General features: G+C 40.1%; 1 protein-coding gene across 3 annotated transcripts in view; it reads left to right on the top strand.

Moving 5' to 3' along the window:
- Positions 1–23177, top strand: part of sbf2 (SET binding factor 2) — a 98089-nt gene that overhangs the window by 48769 nt on the left and 26143 nt on the right. For all 3 annotated transcript variants that reach the window (XM_053324235.1, XM_053324218.1, XM_053324227.1), the window contains exons 9-21: positions 223–336; positions 671–748; positions 1030–1143; positions 1997–2125; positions 2267–2365; positions 2528–2732; positions 2917–3026; positions 3940–4089; positions 11202–11270; positions 20138–20308; positions 21119–21390; positions 22487–22659; positions 22936–23009. In XM_053324235.1, the coding sequence (XP_053180210.1) occupies positions 223–336; positions 671–748; positions 1030–1143; positions 1997–2125; positions 2267–2365; positions 2528–2732; positions 2917–3026; positions 3940–4089; positions 11202–11270; positions 20138–20308; positions 21119–21390; positions 22487–22659; positions 22936–23009 (1758 nt within the window). The remainder of the gene's footprint in view (positions 1–222; positions 337–670; positions 749–1029; positions 1144–1996; positions 2126–2266; positions 2366–2527; positions 2733–2916; positions 3027–3939; positions 4090–11201; positions 11271–20137; positions 20309–21118; positions 21391–22486; positions 22660–22935; positions 23010–23177) is intronic.

Below are 23177 nucleotides of genomic sequence, written 5' to 3'. Positions count from 1 at the left end.
GTAACAGTTCTGGACTTTCCACTGACCAGTTCTAATTTCACAAGCACTTTGGTTTCAGGAAGTTTTCTTACACATGAAGGTGAAGTAATCTGCCCCTCATCAAGATGTTTATTTAGCTGGTTTTGGCTGAACTTAATCAGACATAAGTGTTGTTCCTCATAATCCTCCCTCCAGCTCCAACCAAACCACCTGACCTGCCTGTGTTTAATGTGTCTTCACCAGTTGGATGTTATTATTGCTGACCTGGATGGAGGAACTATAAAAATTCCAGAGTGTATCCACTTGTCCCTGCTCCCTGAACCTCTTTTACACCAAACGCAGACTGCACTGTCTCTGGTAAACACACACACACGCACATAACCATATTTAAAAAAATAACATGTTGATAGCATTTGAAGAGAGCAAACAAAAATTCCTTCTTTATCTGTGTACATGTCTGTCCATCTTTCAAGCACACACACACATACATAAACCCAAAAGGCACTAAATAGGTTTAATGACTTCTGATAAAAAATGATAAGCTTACGTTACTCTATTAATCCAACACTATTTAATTATAAGACCTACTATGTGGTTACTCATCATGTGGGTGGAATGTTCACGTAATGTTTCTGTTGCACTTATCAAAAGTTTCTCCTGATAAGAGGATCTGTTGCATTCATTCCCTCAGGTTTTGCACCCTGATCTGGAGATAGCAGACAATGCGTTCCCTCCACCTCGCACTGCACCCTCCAACCTCAAGTTGTTGGTAAGTCATAAGCCACAAGCCCTCCCTTTACCAGTTACTTCTCAGGATGTCTTACTGTAAGGATTAACGTCCTCCTCCTCCCACAAGAGGAGGACATGATGGCTTTCAACATAAAAGGTCACTTATTAGGTTAGTGTTGGGAGTGAGGGTACTAACTGACGTAACGCATTACCCTGATGTCAAATAAAACATGCCTGTTGCAAAATAAACTTATCGTACTGCATTTGTGGCATAGCTGTTTGATGAGGCTTGATTGTCTGTCTCTGTGTGTGTTTTTTCAGGACAAGGAGGTGAGGGCTGTCTTTCTCAGGCTGTTTGCACAACTCTTCCAGGGCTACAGGTCTTGCCTGCAGCTCATCCGCATCCATTCTGAACCTGTTATTCACTTTCACAAGGTAAGATAACGACATAATGAAGTTCCCAGTGCTGAATTCAAAAGTTTCAAAAACGTAATTTTCCATTATGTGACCTTAGATAGAACTACTTGAGCAAGTGCTGCTCAGAAAGCACATTGTTCTTGTAACCTGCCAAGAATGTTTTAAGCAGTCCAGCAGTGAGGGTGGAATTACGTGTAAAGACAGATAAACCTGTCAGGCATGTATAGAGTGTGTGTTTGTGTGTACATGTGTGTGTATGCATGTTGTTTGAAATGTGCTGTAGCGGCCTCATGACTGTTCCGTGATGCTATCCTTTTGTTTATGCAAGCCAGCGGACATAGTCCTCTAACCTTGGGCAAAGCCCGGCAATGGGCCATATGAAACGTATTAGGTTTACATTTTTGTTTTGTGCCGGGGTTTTTTGTTTGTTCGTGTCTGTGGTGTCTCCGTGGTAACCCCTCTGCACATCATCCTCAAAGTACCCCACATGGATTCTATTATAAACAAACGCTCTGCTTATTCGTCTGGAATCACTGAGTGTGGAAGGCTTGAGTGAACTGTGTTTTATCTCTTCTACCCACAAGCACAAATAATTATGCGTAAAGTAAATTAAATTCATTTGCATGTAGTCATTTATAACCAGATTTATTTCCCTTTTTGTACATGCTGAAGAACTTATCCTTTATTTCAACATTAAAAGAAGCTGGTCTCAGGCCCCTTGCAGAGATATTTTGGAAGATTTTGTGATCATATTCTAAAAATGGCTGTGATAACTATGTTTGCTTTCAGTCTACAGCATGTCCATATGAACAAGATTACATTGCTCCCATCTGTGCGGGATTGTAACTGTTCTAATTCTGACATTATCCAGACTGCCTTTCTGGGCCAGCGAGGCCTCATCGAGAATGATTTCCTTACCAAGGTTTTGGATGGCATGGCCTTTGCTGGCTTTGTCTCAGAGAGAGGTCCACCTTACCGAGCCTCCGATCTCTTTGATGAGGTATCTCTTTACTATAAGTGGAGACATTTTACACCAGCATCTGGTAGATGCACAATCTTTTGATAAGGAATACTGTTCATCTATAAAGCCCTTTGAATGCTATTTTACTGGATTGTTTGTTTTACTCTGTGTGTATTGTAGCTGGTGGCCTTAGACATTGACAGCTTTAAGGAAGAGGAGGTCAGCCCTGTCAAGTTGCAGAAACACATCAGGGAACTCTCTGAGCAGCTATACAAAAATGTAAGACTGATTGATTTTTGTTGTTGTACTGGTGTTGTGCTGTAATAGACAGATATCTGCATTTCCTTATTATTTTTATCTGTTCTGGTGTATATCTACTGTATATACAGGCAGCTGCATGTTCTAATAATATATATTGTTCTATGGTTGGGTGCGCTGTAGGAGAACCCAAACCCCCACATGGCATTCCAGAAAGTGCCTCGGCCGTCGGAGGGATCCCACCTGCGGGTGCACCAGGTACCCTTCCCCGTGCTGGATGATGAGAAGGTGGAGAAGCAGATGCAGGAAGGTGTGGCAAAGCACACCAGTGCACCTCCCTCAACACGACCTGAGAGAAAGTGTGTTGTACCTGCTGGACCACCTGTTGGTATGGCAAATTTTAAACTAACATAATACCATAAATTGCTCTGAATGTCAGTATCAGCATGTAATGTTCACATACAGGCATACATAAATACAAATGGATCTAATAGCAGGTGTAGCAGGTGTAGCAGGTGTAGTTTTCGTGTGCAGTGATTTGTCACCTAATTCTGTCCCTCTGTGTTGTCCAGTGTCCATTATGAGCAAGAGTGGCTCCGTGTTTAACAGCGCTCGCAGACTGGAGGTGGTGAGGAGCTGCATTTCCTTCATCTTTGACAACAAGATGCTGGAGACTGAAAAGGTGATGCATATTGTCTTTCATCAAGGGAATTCCTCTACCTCTCAACAGGCTCATTAGCTGCTGGCATCTGTCCTTTGTGTTACACCCATCCAGCAGCCTATGTTGGAGCTGTAGGTCTCTCCACACCTTCATTGTCCTAATATCTCCTAGTTGGTACACAGACACTCATACGGAATGAGATACAGTATACTCTCAAATACTTGTGGTTAATCAGTTCTTCGCACTTTGAGTTTGCATCCAGAAGCACTTTACATGAGATGTCTGCTCACATTTCCCTTTTTCGAGGCCCCATGTATGTGAGGTCACAGGTGAACATATGTCCAATATGTATCCACAGTGTTAGAAATGGGATGGTAGCCAGTTACTTTATGTATCCCACTGGCTTCATATAGGAGTTATATAATCCGGCCTGTATCTCAGTCCACATGTAAGAATGCATAGCATTCATCCTCTGAACCCCCAATGAGCCTATAAATCATGCTCTGCCAAATTGTGAACACTAATAACCATACGGTAGGTTGCAGTTCGTAGAAGTGCTGTGTTGGTACAGAGTGTTGCTGTAAACAATTATCAAATAAGTGACACTAATCAGTACTCTTCATCGGGTTACTTGACAACAAGGGTCTGTTTTCTCCAAAGGTCTCTCTAACTTAAGATACATTGCTCATTAATAATAATCAAAAAATGGGATTTGCAATCCTTTTATATTTTTTAAATAAATCATAAATTTTAAAAATGACCTACATGGATACCATTCCAGCAATGACTATCAAAGATTGCAGTGAGTTTAACATATAAGCTACACACACTCATTAATTTTGTTGCTAAATGTCATTGCTATCTCATCGGGTCAGTCACTGTATTTAGAGATATTTTTTGTTTACCAAAACACTCTCTGTTTTTCTATTAACAGACTCTGCCAGCTGCACTGCGCGCCATGAAAGGCAAAGCAGCTCGCCAGTGTCTGACTGAGGAACTGAGTCTTCACGTCCAGCAAAATCGTGCTATACTGGACCACCAACAGTTTGATTACGTCATTCGGATGATGAATTGTGCCCTCCAGGTAATTCACAGACTCACACCTCAGTCCTCTTCTGCACCCACATTGTAAACAGATTAAAAATTTAAGCTGCCATGGAGGCAAAGTAATTTCTTGCACTTTAAGAACTTGATATTATCTTTAAGAGAAGCATCACACTTCTACTACTATAATAATATCTCAATTAGTCCCTCAACAGAGACGTATTTGGCAACAATTTATGTTTGTTTGTTGTTTTACTGTTTGAGTAATATTTAAACTAAAGTGAGGATTTGCTACTTTTTGTAGTTTTATGCGCTGTAATTTAAATATTTTTGTGTTTTGGACTAAATTAGAAAATGTTGCATTGAGTCACCCTGCTAATCATATCCCTCCACTGGCTCCCAGTTACTGTCTGCATCAAATTCAATATCCCCACTTACATTCACTTACAAAACAGCAACTAAAACAGCTCCCATCTACACCTGAACTCCCTCGTTCAGGTGTACTCCCTTGTTCTGGCTCACAACGCTCTGCCAATGAAAGGTGCCAGGTACAACCATAACAACAACAGTTACCAAACCCTGTTCAATTTGTAGAGTCCCTCTCAATCTTTAAGAAAAGACTAGAGCCAGCTCTTTCATGAACACCTCTGCACTCGACTGCTTGAAAGCAAAACAAACATACAAAACGTTCTCCTATGCACTCCGTGCACTGCATGCTGTCACCTACATCCTATCGGACTCAAACCTAGTTTTATGGCACTCGCTCGAATTGCTCTCCCCTGGTGGTGTAGCAGCTCTCAACACCTGATTTGCATGTGCAGCCTTAGTCTGAAAAAAAGCAACACAACCGTTAATTGCAGCTCTTGTTCACATCAACATTACTGTCGTTGAAAAGTTATGGAGAAAACTAAATCTACACTTTATCTGTCTCTAATCTCTTACATGAAGCAACATTCAGTGAAATTGCATCATACATAAAACCTGTTTTAAAATCTGTTAAAACAATAATAAAAAAAAAGAAATTGACAACATTTTGCCAAAAATATATTTTCTTCCTCCGACTTTGTACCCAAACAATATGTAAAACAGATGCCAAATACATATCTGGCTGTATTTTTAGCCGTGAACCCCAAATTTTCAGCAGATGCTTCATATTTATGAGTTCAAACTGGTTTTAATTTAGCTAAAGTAATGTGGAAGTACACATGATGTACTGCTCTACATCATATTGCTCTACACGCCTGAGCTTCCTTCTCAACTTGTTTTTCCTTAATTTCCAAATTTGTCTTCGTTTACAAAAGTTTGATCTTAAGACTGAATCCCAACAATACTGCTCGTTGTTTATCAGATAGTATGTTTGTCTCTTCCTGGTGCCCTCATGCCTCGGCTACTTGTCAAAGTGAGTAAGTAATGTGTTTTTGTGCAGCTCATAAAGAGTCAGTGAGGCTTCACTCAACCAGAGCAGCCGAGTCTTTATTGGTAGTTCCACATGTTTTACTGCCTTGAATCAGGCCTTTCCAGGGAATTTAATAATTTTAAGCAGTCCTCACGGAGTGCAGATTTTATGGAGTAACTTTGGATTCCAGTCACCCCCCCGCCCCCCCAAATGATAGAAAGCCAATTAATCCCACCATCTGCTCGGGCCAGGAACATGCAAGGTCATTTGACATGTCATTTGCTCCTCAATTCTAAAAAGGGAGAGAATGAAGCCGACTGCAGCATTGATGATTTTGGCCAAAGTTCTGTCTACATGACAAGGCTATTGATTTGCAAACTGGGTCCACGAATGCAGGAAGAGTTGTTGCATCACCCAACTTATGCTGCGTAACGTCTGACTGTCTTCAGTTCTAAGATCAGTGATGAACTATGTGCTGCTTCCACATTAGTTTGTCAGTGATATGTATGTGTTGAAAGGCTGGAGAGTTGCAAGATGTTCAGTTAATACAACCAGCTCTTTTGCATGGCTCTTTTGCATGTTGTTTAGGTGCTATCTTATAGCGTGTCAGCCAGAGTGTCTTTTTTGTGTTAAATTGAGATCCTGATGTGTTAACTTTTACTGGAACAGATCAGTGAAAATAATGAACAACGCAGCAAATCTCCCCATCTCTGCCATGAGGAGAGACAAATGTGAAATGCATTTTCTAGTCAATTTCATATTCCTCATTTTGTCAAGGACAGCTCTTAGTAAACTGAAATTGTCATTCACATCTGGAAAAATACAGATATTCATTGTCTGCTGTTTGCAGCACAAACAGGTGAACTCATTTCAGAGGATAATGCTGATATGCATTGTCTATTTTTGAACTAATGTGTTTATAATACTAGTAAACGAAAGAACAAGTGACTTACTACAGATATTTTTTTTTAGTATGGAGTTAAGTCTGTCTGTGTATAATTCTTATATGTAAATAATAAAAGTCTCCGAGCAAGTTTTAAAGACAAATTTGACACCAATGTTACTCGTGCAAGAAAAGTTCACACATGGAGAAGGGATTTGAATTTGGTTAACCACAACGTGCAAAAAGATGCAGTCAGCTTTTCTTTCACTATTTTTTAATAGATTTTATTGTGTATTGTTTGTCATTTGTTGTATTTCTTTAACATCGAAGCCAGGCATTTGTTCCTGGCTTTCATTTCTTGGTCTCAACTCAATTGTGAGGGGTTTGTCTCAGATGAGCTGTGAAAGGAATATAAATAGTAAATTGCTGGGCCATTAATTACTTTCATATTCTGCACTCTGCCCTTTCTTTCAACGCCCAGCCACGTAAGAATCCCAAAATGATATTGCAGTGTGTGCACCACTGTCAGCGTTTTGCATGGGTGTGTGTGTGTAAGGGATCCATCAGGACTTTACAAAGCCAAAGTGACCTCTTCTGTAAAAAATGTTGCTTGCTCTTTGTACAATGACAGCATGATGCCTCATTAGGATTTCTGGCATTTCTGTTGATATGACACATTGATTCAGAATGACACTATTATGGGGAAAATTACAATATTTATCGTTTCACTGTCAACTTCAGGCTAAGTAACAGTTCTGTTGTCTGGTTGCAATCAATGTTTTTCCTTCGAAAGGTTCGCAGGGGAGCACAGCCACAGGAAGCAGTATGTCATACAAAAATGTACAATAGGTTAGATGTTAGGACATCAGATTCAGGTGGTACTGTACCATGTCAGTGCTGGTTAATTAGTTTTTTTTCTTTTTATTTTGTTATAATTTTGAGAAATGCTGATACATTCCCGAAGAGTGAGTTGGTATGACCAGAAAATGTTCACAGTGACACATTTTTCCTGTTTTCACATTTGTTGATATCCTTATCTGTGTTGTTTCTCTGCCATGAATCATACAATGTAACAAGCTTATTAAGGAATTTGAGCTAATTGCACATTTATTTGTGTGTGTGAGTTAGTGCACACGCATATGTACTGGTCATTGCTCCAGCTCTTGAAGTGAATGTTGCGCAAGCCATGTGGGGGAATGAGTCCTGCTGTGGATCTATCCTGGCATCCCAACCATTTCCTGTCAGATAGGATTATGAGCCCTCTGTGCTCTGCTCTCTCATGGCCGAGGGCCTCATGATGGTGCTCAAAAACACACTCTGAATGGCAGTTTACTGTGAGAGGGGATTAGGGCGGGAGGTTCATGGGAAGCGGCTACAACGGCATGGAGTCCATGAGTTCCGCATTATATTGAGCTTGACTGTCTGATGTAGAGCAGTGTGCAGAAACACACGTTACACACAGATGTTGTTGGACAAGTAGGAGGCACTTTATCTCACTGTCCTGTCTGAATCACAGACTGCTGAATATTGAGCTGATGAGCTGGGACGCTACCAACTGAGTGTACCCTCTGCCCCTGATGGAGCCTGAAGGCTGCAACAACTTGACAAATAGTTTCAATCCTTGTCCCCTTCAGCTCTTTAAGCACTTTGAACATCTCTTTTAATAGTGAATAGATGACTTCATTTCATTTTTACATTATTTAGATCATAAATTTGTCTCTTGCTGTGAGAACATGGCCCCTGTCTGCCTTAGTGGCCTTGATGGACTGCCTTGCGTAACACAGTCACTGGGAATCTGCACTGGGTATCATTCCCATGTTCTGATATCTGTTTCTCTAGGATGTCCAGTATGACCAGGTAAACATCGGCCTTAATCGAATGTCATGCTTTTGCAATGCAATCTTTGTTTGTTACTCGTCTGGACACCACACAGTTCAACTATGTGGCTTGTTCCTCTTCCTATTGGTGATTCAACCTGCAATTAACAGTAAAAGCCTCTGAGTTAAGACTTTTCTGTATATTCGTAACTACAGAATTCTCATGACATAAGTGCTTTCCTTGAAAAAAGCACTACGTTTTCTGTAACACACAGGAAGCTGCTGTTTGTTCACATCCTGTAGCTTTGCTGTCACATGCTATTTGTTTCTGTTTGCTGCATACATTTTTGAGCTGACTAGCTATGTTAGTCATCATAGCTCCTGTAGCTTCAAGAATGAAGGAAAAAACGGTGAGATATGTAGTAAATAATAGGAGGAAAAGAGGACTGCAGGGTGTCCTAGCAAACACCCTCCTCTCCCTCGGTCCTTGAAATCCCAAACAAGCTAACATACTCCCCACCATGCACCATGTGGATCTATTCATCTCAGTGTTTGCCTTTTGAGTCCTAAATAAAATTGACTTACCTTTGTGAAGTTCTTCATGTGGTGATGATAGAATGGAAACAGCTCTGTTCCACTTCTCAGTTTTCACTTTTCCTTCAGTCTAATCTCAGAGCTGCAGTAGATTTGACTTCTTATCTGTTCACTTTGTTACTTGCCAAAGCCGTGCAGCTGTCACTTTGCTTCTCTGCCTGGAGATTATGGTGAAGGTTGATAGGTGATAATAAGGATGGCTTAAGTAAACTTGATAATGTCTGCTTTATATGACATGTGACATGTTGAAGCGGCCTCTTTCCACGGATATTAGGACAAAGCTTGTGTTGTTTTCTTCATCTGAAGCAGGACAGTGGCCTTTTCAGTGTTTATAACGAAAGTTATCATTAGTTCCTGTTTCAAAGAACCAATAACACATACCACAGAATTTTAGTCCCATTGTTAAATATTCACACTTATCTGCTTTTGCATTTCCACTTGTTGTTCTGTCATAACCTCCTGTTACCTACAGCATTGTTAAGGATGCCGGTAAACAATGTTTTGGTGCTGCTCCAAGCTGGAACATTTTATCACAGCCCAAATAACTGCAAAGAAAAACACAAACGACAAGAACAATAAAATAGAAACTATGTTGCTCAGTCCACAGGGGGCCATGCTTTCATGTGTAGCTGTGGAACTTGTGTTTTGCATTTTCTCTCCTCTGTACATTCTTCTGTTGTTTTGTTTTTCTAGAGTAATGGTGGTAACATAGGCCCCCATTATAGACCGCTATCAGAAAGCACAGCATTCTTCTCCCTATCTCTCCTGTCGAAATTATAGACCCTGATAGTGTGTTGCATAGCTTTAAAAAAACTTCAGTCATGAACGTAAGATTTCTGAATGTTAAAGTTAAAAAAGAAAGAACATGTGTGTTATGTACATTTTGTGGGTATGAGGTCCCACTGAGGGTTATGAGGTGCGGCACCAGGTCAGCATCAGTGCTGTTGTTAGTGCACAGTCTTAAATCAAGTTTCCTCTAGCCATTCTCATCTACAGAGTTCAACAAATAAATCCCAACAAAGCTTACCACAGATAAGTACCAATTTCCTGTGAATGAAGTACTTTTGACTCCAACTCGCATCATTTTCTCCAATTCTCCTGTTCTCATCATTCTCTGTGATCTCTTTAAGTTTTGTTTGGGCCCCTAAGTCCCCCGTTGTAAGCCTCTTAATGTACTTTTCATCTAAATGCCATTCTCTTGAAAGCACTATTACGCGCTGCCTCTTTGACCTGAAACAATCCTAAATACAAAGACTCTTTGGCATGGTGTATAAAAGTCAAAAGGGGGAATATTTTCAACTGTGATTTATAAAAAACAAAATAAAAAAGAGAATTCAATTTGGTTTCTGGCTAGTCAAGGCTCCTTGATAAATGGACACAGCATTTTATGGCCAAAAAGAATGGATTCTTATGATTGTCTTGAATGAGTCTTGTATGGCAATCTAGTTCAAGAATGCAAAACATAAAAATTACCAATAAATTGAAGACTGGAGTGCTCTGACAATTGTGTCAAGGCAGGGATTATATAAGGCTATTGAAAGCATATGTCCTAATAGTGGAACAGAGCAGAGTAAGTGGTTTGGCAGACTTTTTTTCAAGCATCACATTTGAAGGGAAACGTCAGGATTTTTCAACCTCTACCTCATTTTCCCATCATTTTGTGTATAAGAGACTAATGAACAATTTTTGAAATGAGGGCAGTACTGAGTGAGTGCACTCCAGCCAGCAGCCACAAAACAGGCTGCAGTTTAATCCTTTAGAGCTATTACGCCCCTGTCAATGTACATCCATAAAAATTGCTTGTTTTTGCCACTGAGATGCTCAGATTTTTTTTATTTTTATCTAAAATATTTTCAAAGGATGGCTGAATATTTAGCTTATTATTTAGCTGTCTTCCTGCAAGTGGTTATCTCGTGAGATTTCAGAGAAAGATATTTGGTTGGACACAATAAGAAACATACCAGATCAAGTGAAAGTTAAAGAAAAACGTTTTAAATCTCCGTATGGTCCTTTGCATAATGTATAATAACAATCTGAGCACTTTCAATGGTCATAAATTAACAGGGCGCAGTTGCCCTGTTGAATTACATTGTAGTCTATTTCGTAGCTACTGGCTGAAGCACTCTCATTCAACACTAGACCAGTTTCACAAACGGAAACTGTTGTCCCCATTAGTCACTAAGAGACAAAATGATGGCCCAGGCTGAAAAGTTCTTGATGATTCACGTCAGTCAGGAGCTGAAAGACACAATTTTTGTTCTTATTTCTTGGGAACACATAATTACTTCAAAACATACCGTTACCAAACCTCATATAAATGTCTTCACTCATGTTTCCCCTCCAGCCCTGGTGTGTGTAACCTCTCTGTTGGGAGCCTGTGTTGCTTGTTCAAGTGTTCATAGTAACATGTCTCTTGCTGTGTTTGCCCTGCTCTAACTTCTCCCCTGTTGTTTGATCCACAGGACTGTTCCAGCTCAGAGGAGTACACTGTGGCTTCTGCACTGCTGCCCCTGTCAACAGCCTTCTACAGGGTAAGGAAGTTAATTGAAAGAAAGGATGTACAGTACAGGATGTGAGTTCATTTCAATGTTTTTTTTTCTCACATTTTCTTTGTTATGCATACACACTAATACTTGGTCACGTGTTGGTTGCCTATGTAGCGTCTAAAGGATTAGTCAAACCAAATAACAAAAAACATTAAAGCTGCAAGCAGCGTTGGGTGGGACCTCACACCCTTGTGCACGTTGGGCCGTGACGAAGAGGAAAGGTTTCTGTTAGGGGCATTTAGATACACTGGAATAAGTAGACATACATTACTCTCTCTCACACACACACACACACACACACACACACACACACACACACACACACACACACACACACACACACACACACACACACACACATACGCACACATACGCATAGACACACACACACTCACGCACTCACAGACACACACACACACACAGTTTAATGCTGTCTCTCGCTCTCTCTCCCTCTGTCTGTCTGTGTAGACATTTGGACTGAGCAACTGCCAACACTTTGATGAGTCAAACAGGAAAGGAACTTATTTCCAGTAAAACCTGTAGATAGGTTTGTAGGTCATGCTCTTGTAATAGTTTGTGTTTGATCTAGACTTTGACAGCAATGTCAGTGAAATAGTTGACAGACTGCACAGATATCAAGAGGACTGGCAAAAGAATTCAGTGCTTCAACTTGTGGCAGCTGCACACACACAGTAGTTGCCATGGTAGTTAACGATTGGAGAGCATGACAAGAGACAGCAGGTAGATTAAGGATTGAATGGGAGAGGAATAGGGTGGACATGTGGGTCCGCAGATCAAAGAGTATAAAACATAGAAAGACCAAATTACACACATATATAGATGAGACATGTGGCTACTTTTTGACTTTTGAATGGAGTCTGTAGTCATTAACCTCCAGTGCAATCTGGCCATGTATATTTTAGATTTTAACTGCCGAGGTTTTGAGATACCTGCCACTGAAGCTACTTTCAAAAAAATGAGGGGCATTGGATATTGGGATATTGTTTGAGGCTCTCAACAAGCCCCAAAGCTATCTCCGTAAAGAGGGTTTTTAATATGTCCGCCGACAATTCCTGTTGTGGACAGTTTTTCGAAATGTAAATCGTGCAAAGGTATACCAGCAGAGCCCCAGTATGTACATATAGAGCAATGTGCGTAATATGTCCCCTTTGACACTGCACTGTAGAAATGTTTGTAGCCAGAGGAAGAGCAGTTTTCTTAACCTTTGACCTTTGATCTTCCCCAAGCATGTACATGCACAGAGCAACATGTTAAGACCTTCACAGCAGAGTGTAAAGGACTGGTTGTGGCCTTTGGTTTCCAAACCACAGTATCAACCGAGGGTATCTGCAGTGCTCACCACAACTATGTTCCCACAGCTTGCTTGTTGCTATGGACACAGACACAACTGTCCGCACTGGCTTTTGTTGGGTATCACTGCCATACCCTGATGGGCTGGTCTGGGACCTGACCCCCTCTCCACCGCCACATGACTCATCCAGTTCACATGCTACAGGCTGATGTAACTCACCCAGATAAACCAAATGTGTTCTTTCTTTTTGTTTCTCTTTAGGGCCACCAGCACTGAAAAATAATGAATTATATCAGTGTTTTCTTAATTCAATTTCTGTTTCATCAGAATATCCATTAAAGTATATTCACAACTATTACACAATGGAGCGATTTCCTGTTGTCTTAGAACAATATAAATGATTTCTTGTCTGGCTCTGACAAGACACTGAAAAAAAAGAAGCTATTTTGAGAATGCAACAGCTTTTTCTTTGTTATTTACAGATGATTGGAACTGGTGACAAACTTGAGCTCTGCCTAACCCAAAGGGTGAAAAGTAGAGTGAGGTCAGGAGGGAAATTGCCAGAATGATTCTGTAATCTTTGGTTTACTGGTGCAAGGATCATTCAGGGGAAATGTGACAAAAACAAAGCTTGGTAATGAAGCATTCCATCAGTTCCCAGCAGCTGTCATCATGGGTGTGGATTGAAAGACCCGACATGATCCTGACATCTCACCATTGATCCCTCACACCCTGTTTCTGGACATGTTCAACAAACATTTTTCCCACATTCGCAAATTTGAGTATTACAAAACACAGCTTTAAAAGTTTGATAGCTGAAGTTTGAGTGGGATGCCTTGCAAAGAACAATATGTACCATGACACTGCAGCATGCATAACATGATGGGTTTAGATAGCAGGCATTTAAAATATCCAAAATGCAACATCTCATCTTTCAGAAGCCCCCCCTCCACCACCACTCCCAATCATCTTTATAGCATGAAACCTGAGAGACTGTTACTGTTGGCTCCTAACCATTGCTTATATATCACAATAGTTATGTGTTCTGAAAAGAGTACCAAATACTTGACAAATTATCAACCAGTCCTTGAATGTGACCAGACGAGACTGTGACAGTAATTTTTTTTTTTTTTGGGGGGGGGGGGGGGGGTTGTAATTTGCTGTCTCATGTCTTGAAGTGGAGTTTTTGTTTTGTTTTGGAGTTATTGGGGTTTTTTTTCAGTTTTTGAGCCCAATAGGAATCGGTGAGATATAATTGACAGTGCTGGCTATAAAAATCCAGGAAAGACAGGTTCATTTGAGCTGTTGTTTAATTGGCTTTTAACCTAAAAACATAGCACTTAGATGTTGTGGGCCATGTGGTCACAATTATTTTCATGACGCATTTGTTTGAAACACCACATTCTCATCTAAGATCTAAAACTAAACAATCTCTCACACAGCTGAGCTGATGTTGGACTCATGTAATTGCACTTCTCTGTATTCAGTCTGCTAGTAATGCAGGAGATCCCGACAGGCTTTAAGATTAGGATGTAATGGTGCAATGATGTTTAAAGAAAGGTCAGATATTTGTAAACACCACTAAATTGAGTTGGAAATGTTCCAAATCAGCAGGTTGGTTATACTGAAAATTAAACCACTGACCTGATCAAAATGTCTGCACTGACCTACTTAACTGTATGTTGACATTGATTTTAAATCAGTCTCAAGAGCAAGCAAACGAAACTGTAATTTAGCTCAGTTTATTCCAAAGCAGGAACAGAGGAGGTATTTCCCTTTTAAATTCCAGCAAATGTTCATGTTTTGCAAGACATCTCAGTATGAATTTATTTGAAAATGAAACCGTTCTTGATATTCTTTAAGTCAGGGGTGATCGTGTTATTGCATCTCCAACATGTGTCTGACACAAAGTTTAATCAACAGTGGATATTTTGCACTTATTGTGCAAGTATTCATAGGAGATAAAGCTAATGGATGCCAAACAGTGGGTGAACATTAAATACTGTTAGTTCAAGTTCAGGAGTCAGACATTGGTCAAGTCCCTGTTTGGTATTCTTGGACAGGCCTTGGCAGGCTCACACTGCGCTCATGCTTACAGTCGTACTGTCCCCATGGCCCTTAAGGCTCCAGGTCGTGGAACATGGGAAGCTCCATCGCTATGCAACCGTCTGCTCCCAGAACCAGCACTGCCACAGAGAGATAGACAGTGTTTGGTTTAAATTGTATTGCAGACCATATGTTGACACTGAACAGCTTATGCTATTGACCCACATTCTATGTTCACTTGTTTTGCTTTCCCATTTCTTTGTTTTGCCTTCAGTGTGACCCTACTTGAATGTTTTGCTCATTCTAAAGCACACATGGAGCAGCATTTGTTAATACTTCACATAGAAGGAACCTAAAACTGATTTGCAAAATATCTTTTAGCCTGGATCATGCATGGATGGTGTCACCTGTCTCCTGTTGGTAAAGTTTATCTAAACGCAGCACAACCTTTGTACAGTGGCACTTTGTTAAAGGTGAGGTTTTACATTTTGTTGTGATTCTCTAATCTTATGTCAGTTCCTCTGCCATTCATTATCTAGTGAAGGGTGAGTTTATCAGCAAATGAGCAGGTGTCATTGACGTCTGAGTCAGTTGTTATTTTGCCCTTTGCAGTACCATGTAATATTTTTTTATTACATATGAATATGTCACCACAGTAAAAGGCTGGATCCAGCAGCAAGTCAAAAACACAAACACAATTCTGGAAGACTTACACAGCTCGAACACTTGATTGTTAGCATTCTTTCAGCCATAGTTTATTCATGGGGGGATTTGGCAACTCGCTCTGCCAAACCGCTCTACACCGTGTCCTCACAATGAAAATGACGTACTGGGTGATCCTTGTATATATCAGAGATGTCTAGCTCTTGACTTACCGTATCTATGTTTACTTCATTTTGGAACATTTATGTTACTTGTACATCGTGTTTCTACACAGTCATGGCCTATGGATGCCATGAGGGGTTTGTTTATTAGTCTGACTTTCAACTTGTTTTTTCTCTGTTTGTTTTACGGGACTGAATAATGTAAATACATTGTTCAAACGGAGGCTTCATCAAGGTTTTGCGATGCTTGTAGTTTTCTTCACAATACACTGACTTCATAGAGAATTGCAAAAATGAGTAGATGGATTGTGTGCAGGTCAGGCATGCATTCCCACAGAGGACTTGTCCAGAAATAATGTCTGTCTTTGGATCTACAATTCAGGAATGCTAAGAATTCTTCCAAAACAATAATAATAGTGAATAATGTTGCTTCCCCACAGCTGGCGACATATCAGACATGATAGTCTTCACTCAGTGTCTGCATTTAAGCATGATCTCCCTTCAGTGACAACATGCACCCTCTCTCACTCTGAGAGACACTGTTGTATGGCTGTCCAACTGATGTTTGAACGCCACAGTCCATCAATACCATGAACTTTGGGATCATGTCCCAAAGTTCAAAACATGATCTCAAATTGTGATAGCCTCTTTCTTTTTGACCTAAACACAGCATTTTCTGCTTTCTGTCTCTGGTTGGGTTTTTCTGCTTGTTTTTCGCCCTTTCAACCCTGCATTCCTCCTCTTCACTAGTCAAGTCACACAGCCAGATGTGTCTGATAGTGGTATACTCCCTCCTTCCCCTTCATCTTTACTTCCTTATTTCCTTTCCTCCTCCTTTTCCTTTTTTCTCCCCTTCTCTGTCCTCCTTCTTGTCCATCTGTCTTTGGGATTTGTCTGTAAGCTCAATGTATTATCATATTAGGAAGAGATGACCTAGGTCAAAATGACCTGCACATATCTCAAAAGTACAGCGAGGCTATAGACAGCATGGACAAATCACACACACACACACATAGACCCCCCCCACACACACACACACACACACAGACCCACCCACACAACATCTGCTGAAAGACACGTAGCACACTGCTGTGACAGAGAGGTGTTACGGGACTACTCTAAGGGCTGCAGTTCTTCTTATCGTATTTGTCACTATTTATTGGCCATGTTTTATGCATCTCCATCCTTTTGTTATAGCCACTCTTAAAAGCATTTCTGGCCTCAGGAGATTCGTGATCTCAGGGCAGCGTGATTTGTTCCACTGATGATATCAAAGTTATTATAATCATCTTTGTTTCTGATGAAAAACAGATCCTCTAAACAAGCTCCTATTAATGTTATTCTCATGTTGCCCAGTGATCTACTTACTGCAAGCAGCACACCATTTGTACATCTCAGGTGACATTGGTGACAGTAGTGTAGATGGTGGGAGAGGAGGTGAATTCATAGTTTAGAAGCAAAGCATAACATGAAACTTACTGAACCCACAAATTAAAGACACTTTTCTATGCTGCATCTCTCTCACTGTTACATAATATGTCCACCAGAGAGCACTGACAAAATGTCAATAACAAATAAACATACATATAAAAATTAAATATTTAAATATTGGTGTTAGCCTCAAAAGATAGTATATGTGAATTATTCATTATGTGAAATATGAATTGCTATTTTGTTGAGGAAGTGATAAGAAGCTTAGATAGAGTTCTTCTGAATCTATATTAAAATGTTGTACAGAGTTTACCAACTCCTGTTCTCTATCTATATCAGTGTCCCACATATTTTCTATTTTTTTCTTGTTGGCTTCGGTCATTAGCATGTTATCCCAAATTCTTCCCTTGAAATTTACTGAAAGTTCAGCAGAGGTCAGCTGTGTCATGCTTCCTGTGAAAGTGGTTTCACCGTTGTCAATTAGAAAAGCAGCTTGAGACTTTGGCAGCATATGTTAGTCATACAATTTACAATAACTATTTCTAACTGTGAATCAATTCTTTTTTCTTTTTTTTTTAAGTGAAGAAATAGTTTGGTAGATAGTCTATCAAAACCAAGACATAGTGAGGGCCTGTATGTTAGCTGCTGTATGGGCATCAGCTCTGTGTTTGCCCCCCGTCCTCCCAGCTCTCCTCTCTCTTGGCTTCTGGCCCGTAATACTGGGAATGGAGCTGTTTTGGTTCTGTCTGTTATAATTACTGTAACCCCTCCAGTTCTCATCCTTCAAAGGTAAACTATGAAGTGATAATGGAAACCACGGCACTGTGTCAGACTCAGGGGAAAGAAATCAGAAGCTAATCTAATAACAGGCTCGAGCCGTACCCGTGGCCTACAGACTCTACAGGGAGATAGACCGTTGGTGAATGTTGGTTTGTGGCCTGTCATTTTTTCTTTTGACACACAGTACTTCTAGTTGAGACCATATTTTTTTTGTAGTATTCCCCGGATTGCTCTGTGGTATTTTGTTGTATGCGTCAGGCATGCATGGGTCAGCTTTAGCGCTTTTAGCTGAGCACTGTACGTTCCCTTCATGGGTTTGTTTTTGCAAACATAAGGTGCTCTCTTCAGCCCATTAGGGGTTCTTATCTGTTTTAAAAGTTACGACTCACAGAAAATGATTGATTTCACTTTAAATTTCACGGCTGGCTTGTTTTTTGTTTTCCCACCTCTCCCCAACATTTTGACAAACCCATTTTTCAAGCAGCACTCACTGGAGCCCTACCCTTTCTTGACAAAATGCTTAATGAGAAACAAACCTGCAACCAACTCTAACTGCTCGCAAAAAGAGGGCTGCAGTGGGATGAGGATCCAATGGATAATGCAGGAACAAATACAGATGTTTCAGGCACAGTGTTTACTCTCTATAGAAGCAGCTGTCAGTGTTAATAAAAACTATTCAACATCCAGGGCCCTTAAGTAGCGTTAAAGGGGACAAATTATGCTTTCCCTTATTTTCAGTCATACATATAATGTTACAGTGTAGGATTTTCATATTAAACATGGCCAAAGTATCAAATAATGAGGTAAACATATGTAGAAGTAATCTCTGTGAGTAAAGAGCACCAGCTCCACACTGCTCTCAATGCTCTGTTTCCAACAGTTTTTTGTACTTTCAGCTTGAGTGGACGTCAGCTCGTGACAGATTTCTTTGTAAGGTCATCTATTCACTGCTCTGCTGCACTACTTTATGGTATTTTTCCATTGTTTTTGGGGGTAGTCACACCGAACCATTAGTTGAGTCAGCTTGGAACGCTGAGTATTTTTCCATAAAGTAGGGCAAATTAAAATAAGTTGTTTACCTGTTGGAGTTGTGGTGGTCATCTGCATATCTTCATCAAACATCATCTTCAGTGTGACTTTCAGCTTGTTGTATTCCTCCCTGGTATTATTTCTAACTGATCCGTTGAACAAAGAGTTCCAAATATCTCCATACAGTATGTTATGTTGCATTGACTGCTTTTTAGCACTGTTGACAAAGTTTGGCTAATTCGGTGAGGAACATGTTTCATTTCCTGTATGCAGTGAAAGTGTGCTGTTATTTAGTCATTTAAAACTTTTTAATAAGTAGGGGCGAAAGTAGGAAATGTTGGATTTTCATAAGCAGTAACTTAATGACTGATACAGCTGGCCCTCCACAGGCTTCTGGGAAGCTGACCAATCAGAAAAAAGTGGGTCCATTGGGCGGGGGGCCTTACAAAGATAGGAGCTAAGACTGCCTGTTAAGATACAAAGGCTGAACTGACGATTGCATAAAGGCCAATATAAGATAAACAAGGAGGTTTTATTTCTGATGCAAAGCTATTCTGATCAAGTCCCAGAATGAAAGTGTAGAGCTGGAAATTAGTGTAATAAGTCACATTTAATGTTGAAAAAAACCCTCTTTTTCAAAATGGTCTTAAAGTATCACATATTATTTTATATCAGCTTGTTTCAGGTCTTCATTGAAGCTATATTATGTTAATGGAGGAATTCAAATTCAAGATGTTTTTGTAGCTACATCGTTCCATCCCATGGAAATATATGATTTTATGAACATCTTCTGTAATGTATCTTGACATATTTTGTGTTCTTGGAAACTTTGATTTTCACTAGAATTTGAAATACATGTGGTTTTGACCATAGATTTTGATGCAAGTTTGGCTATGCACATGTGTTTGCATTGACTGGGGTTGAAGAGTTATGCATGTAAAGTTTTAGTTTAGTTTGTCTGTCTTCCTATTTAGACTGTTTGTATAGTCAGTACATACATTTCATTTAAAAGTCAGAGATATGAAAGAATGCCTTTCTGACCCAAATCTTCACTATAAACCTTAACACCGCTCTGACGCCTGACAATCCGGCATCTGGTTGTTATCTGCTGTATAGAAAATGACATAAAGAAACAGGGACGCTCCCTCAACTTTTTAAAAACGTTTATCGGCATTTTAAAAAGGTTTGATTTCAGTTCATATGTTTTTAAAGTTGGTTCAGTGAAAAGTAAATTTATCTAGAATAGCTTGAACATTTTTAAGGGCTATGTGTCACATAGATAAATGCTGAAACATAGTTGTGGGCAGGAGTGGGACAGAACATCTACTGAATTTGTCAGAAGTCCTGTGTTATAGAATAAGAAATTAACCACAAACCTAGTTAGCTGTTTTGTTTTGTCCTGACTGCGGGAATTACTTTCTATTTTGCAGAAATTGGCTGCTGGGGTGAACCAGTTTGCCTACACCTGCATACAGGACCATCCCATCTGGACCAACCAGCAATTCTGGGAAGCCACTTTCTACAGCGAGGTCCAGAAACAGATCCGAGACCTGTATCTTAACACTCCAGAGGAGAAGGGTCGCATCACTGCCAGGCTAAAGGTAAGACAATATACTAAGACAAGTAGGTATTGTGTGTATTTTTGTATGAATATGAAGTCTGATAAACCTCACTGCTTTAAAATGCAATGACTAAATGACAGGAGATTAATTGGAAACTATTTTACTATCAATCATTTATTAATAATAGTTTTTTTCTTATATAATATCATTGTTTCCAACTTTTGAATTGCTGCTGTTTGTCTTAAGTGATGGTAAACTGAAAATAAACTTTGGTTTCAAACTGTTAGTCAGACAAAACAAGACAATTAAAGTGTTCATCTTTGGCTGTACATTTTTCACAATTGTTTAAAAATTTATAGACTTAATAATTGGTCAATTAGTCAAGAAATAATTGTTACAATGATTAAAAATAAAATGTTTAAATGCAGGCCTAATCCACATTAGCATCGAGTCACAATTGCCATTTGTTATATTGTCCAGTGTATTTGATTCGCGTAATCTGTGTGTGTGTACAGTGGTTCTCAGCCTGGAGATTGGAATCTTCCAGTGGCTTTTGAGATTTGTACGAGATCAAGATAATTTTTTGAATGAGAAATTGCATATATTTTTTCTGTAGACATGTACTGCTATGTCTGATTATATACATATTTATTTATTCTTATTACTTGAAAAATTAAAACACCTTAAAGGGAAAAGTTTTAACTACTTTGCTAATCAATACTCCGTAACTAGCAGTATAACTAGGCATCACTGTATCTTAAGTGGGCACAATCCGAGAAAAAATCTTTCCAGTTCTACTGAATCTTTTTGACCACTTCTTCCACTTTGCTCCAACCCTGACCTCTCCAGGATGTGGGCCCCGCACCTGCAGAGGGCAGAGATGAAGAGCAGACAGCCATGGACCTGGCAGCAGAGCAGCTGCGCTCTTGGCCCGGCTTGAGCAAGGAGAAGCAGCAGGAGCTGGTGAAGAATGAGGAGAGCACCGTGTTCAGCCAGGCCATCCACTACGCCAGCCTCATGGTTTACCTGCTAGTTCCTTTGGACACCAGCAAGAACAAGCTGCTCCGCAACGCCCCTGCCACAGACTGGGAGAGCGGCAGCAACAGCATCGTCACAAACAGGTCAGGAGAGAGCGACAGCATGCCAGAGCTGTCTCAAATTGGGGAAAGGATCCCATTTACTGTTTGACATCTTTCAAATGTCTTTACTATCCACTATGATCAAGCATATGCTGGACTAGAACTGATCTTTGGCACATTCAATACTAGTACGGTAGAACAATCACTCTTATCTGGAAAAAGTCTTACGGTAAGGTTTCATGGTTTGGGAGTATGTGTACCTCCTTTAATAAAGTGATGATAAGAAAGTGGGTGGATGTGGCATAACTCACAGTCTACATGATACCTTTCTATTAAGCCAAATGGAACACAGTGCGTCTTATTTATCCGGTCCACATCCATCCTGTGGGCTTACAGTACATCGCTACTGCATAAAACAGAGTGAGGCTCATTTACTTCACTTGGGAAGTTTAAACCCCTCAAGGCGTCCTTACTGGGGCTGCACTGTACTCACCCAAACCAAACAAAATAGTGGTGGAAATGATTTCCTGTGCTTTGCAGTAACTGCAAAGTGAAATAAATCTGGGAAAAACCCCCATGTATGTCTTTTCTTAGAACTGGTCGGACTGTAGCCAAAAAAATCTTGTTCAGAACACTGTTAATAATTGTATTTTTGTTGTGTATGTGAGTTATATATAGCTTATCATTGTGTTCTAAATTTTACAATTTATTCTCCACTGCTATCAAGAACACAGTGTTAATATTTTAATCTTTAGTTTGTTTCTAATTCTAAAGAGAGGACTGCCAAGAATTTGTTTATGTGGAAATTTTCTCTCGTTTTTCTTTCATTTTTGCCCCAGACGTGTTTGTTTCTCACAGAGGACATTTGGATCTCATCACTCACTATTTGTGAATCCAGCGGGGAGGTTGCATCACCATCTCATGTGAAACAATTTCTTGGCTAATAGAGTCTGAGCGATTGATGCAGGCATCAACACTTTGCTTGTGCCAGGCTACAAATCACTATTTCTTTCACTGCTCTTTATCACAATGCATCTTTAAATCCATTCCTGTCAGCACACAACTCCAAGATCTCAGATTAAATCTCAACAAGGACATCATGACTCGTCATTTTACATTTTTATTCTTTGTTTGACAGCATTGCCGGTAGTGTCGCAGAGAGCTTTGACACAGAAAGTGGGTTTGAGGACTCGGAGACCAGTGACGTGGCCAACTCTGTGGTCAGATTTGTTGCCCGCTTCATTGACAAGGTGTGCACAGAGAGCGGAGTAACCCAGGAACATATCAAGAGTCTGCACAGCATGATCCCAGGTACAGCTCTCACGATGTTCATTCACATTCTGCTGCTGTCCTAATTCCCTTAGCTTTGTGCAGAGTAACCCTTGGACGTGTGTATTCTCAGCTTAGGCCTACAGCAGCAAAGGCCTTTGAGCTGATTAACTCCTGACATATTAAATGGCCTTAAAATCTACAAATACACACTCCGGTTGTAAGAATGTGTGTATGTACATGTGTTTCTCTGTACCAGCTCTGTGTGTGCACTTGTGTGTGGACATATGGTAATTGACCTCAACTTGTGACCCGCAGGCATCGTTGCTATGCAGATGGAGGCTCTAGAGGCAGTTCACAGGGAGAGCAGGAGATTACCTCCCATTCAGAAGGTGAGTATTGCTCTACACAGGACTGCTGGGACTGCAGCTACTGCAGCATTTTATATACAATTGTATGGCTGGGTCAGACGTTCTAAAGCTCAACTTTCTATTTTTATTATTTTAAACTTCATACATAATTCTATACTATATACTACATTTTTATATTGCATGTTACTT

Source organism: Scomber japonicus, chromosome 1 (genome assembly GCF_027409825.1).
Source record: "Scomber japonicus isolate fScoJap1 chromosome 1, fScoJap1.pri, whole genome shotgun sequence".
Taxonomy (NCBI): Eukaryota; Metazoa; Chordata; class Actinopteri; order Scombriformes; family Scombridae; genus Scomber; species Scomber japonicus.
Note: the sequence above shows the minus strand (reverse complement) of the source record. Positions and strands in the feature narration are given on the sequence as shown.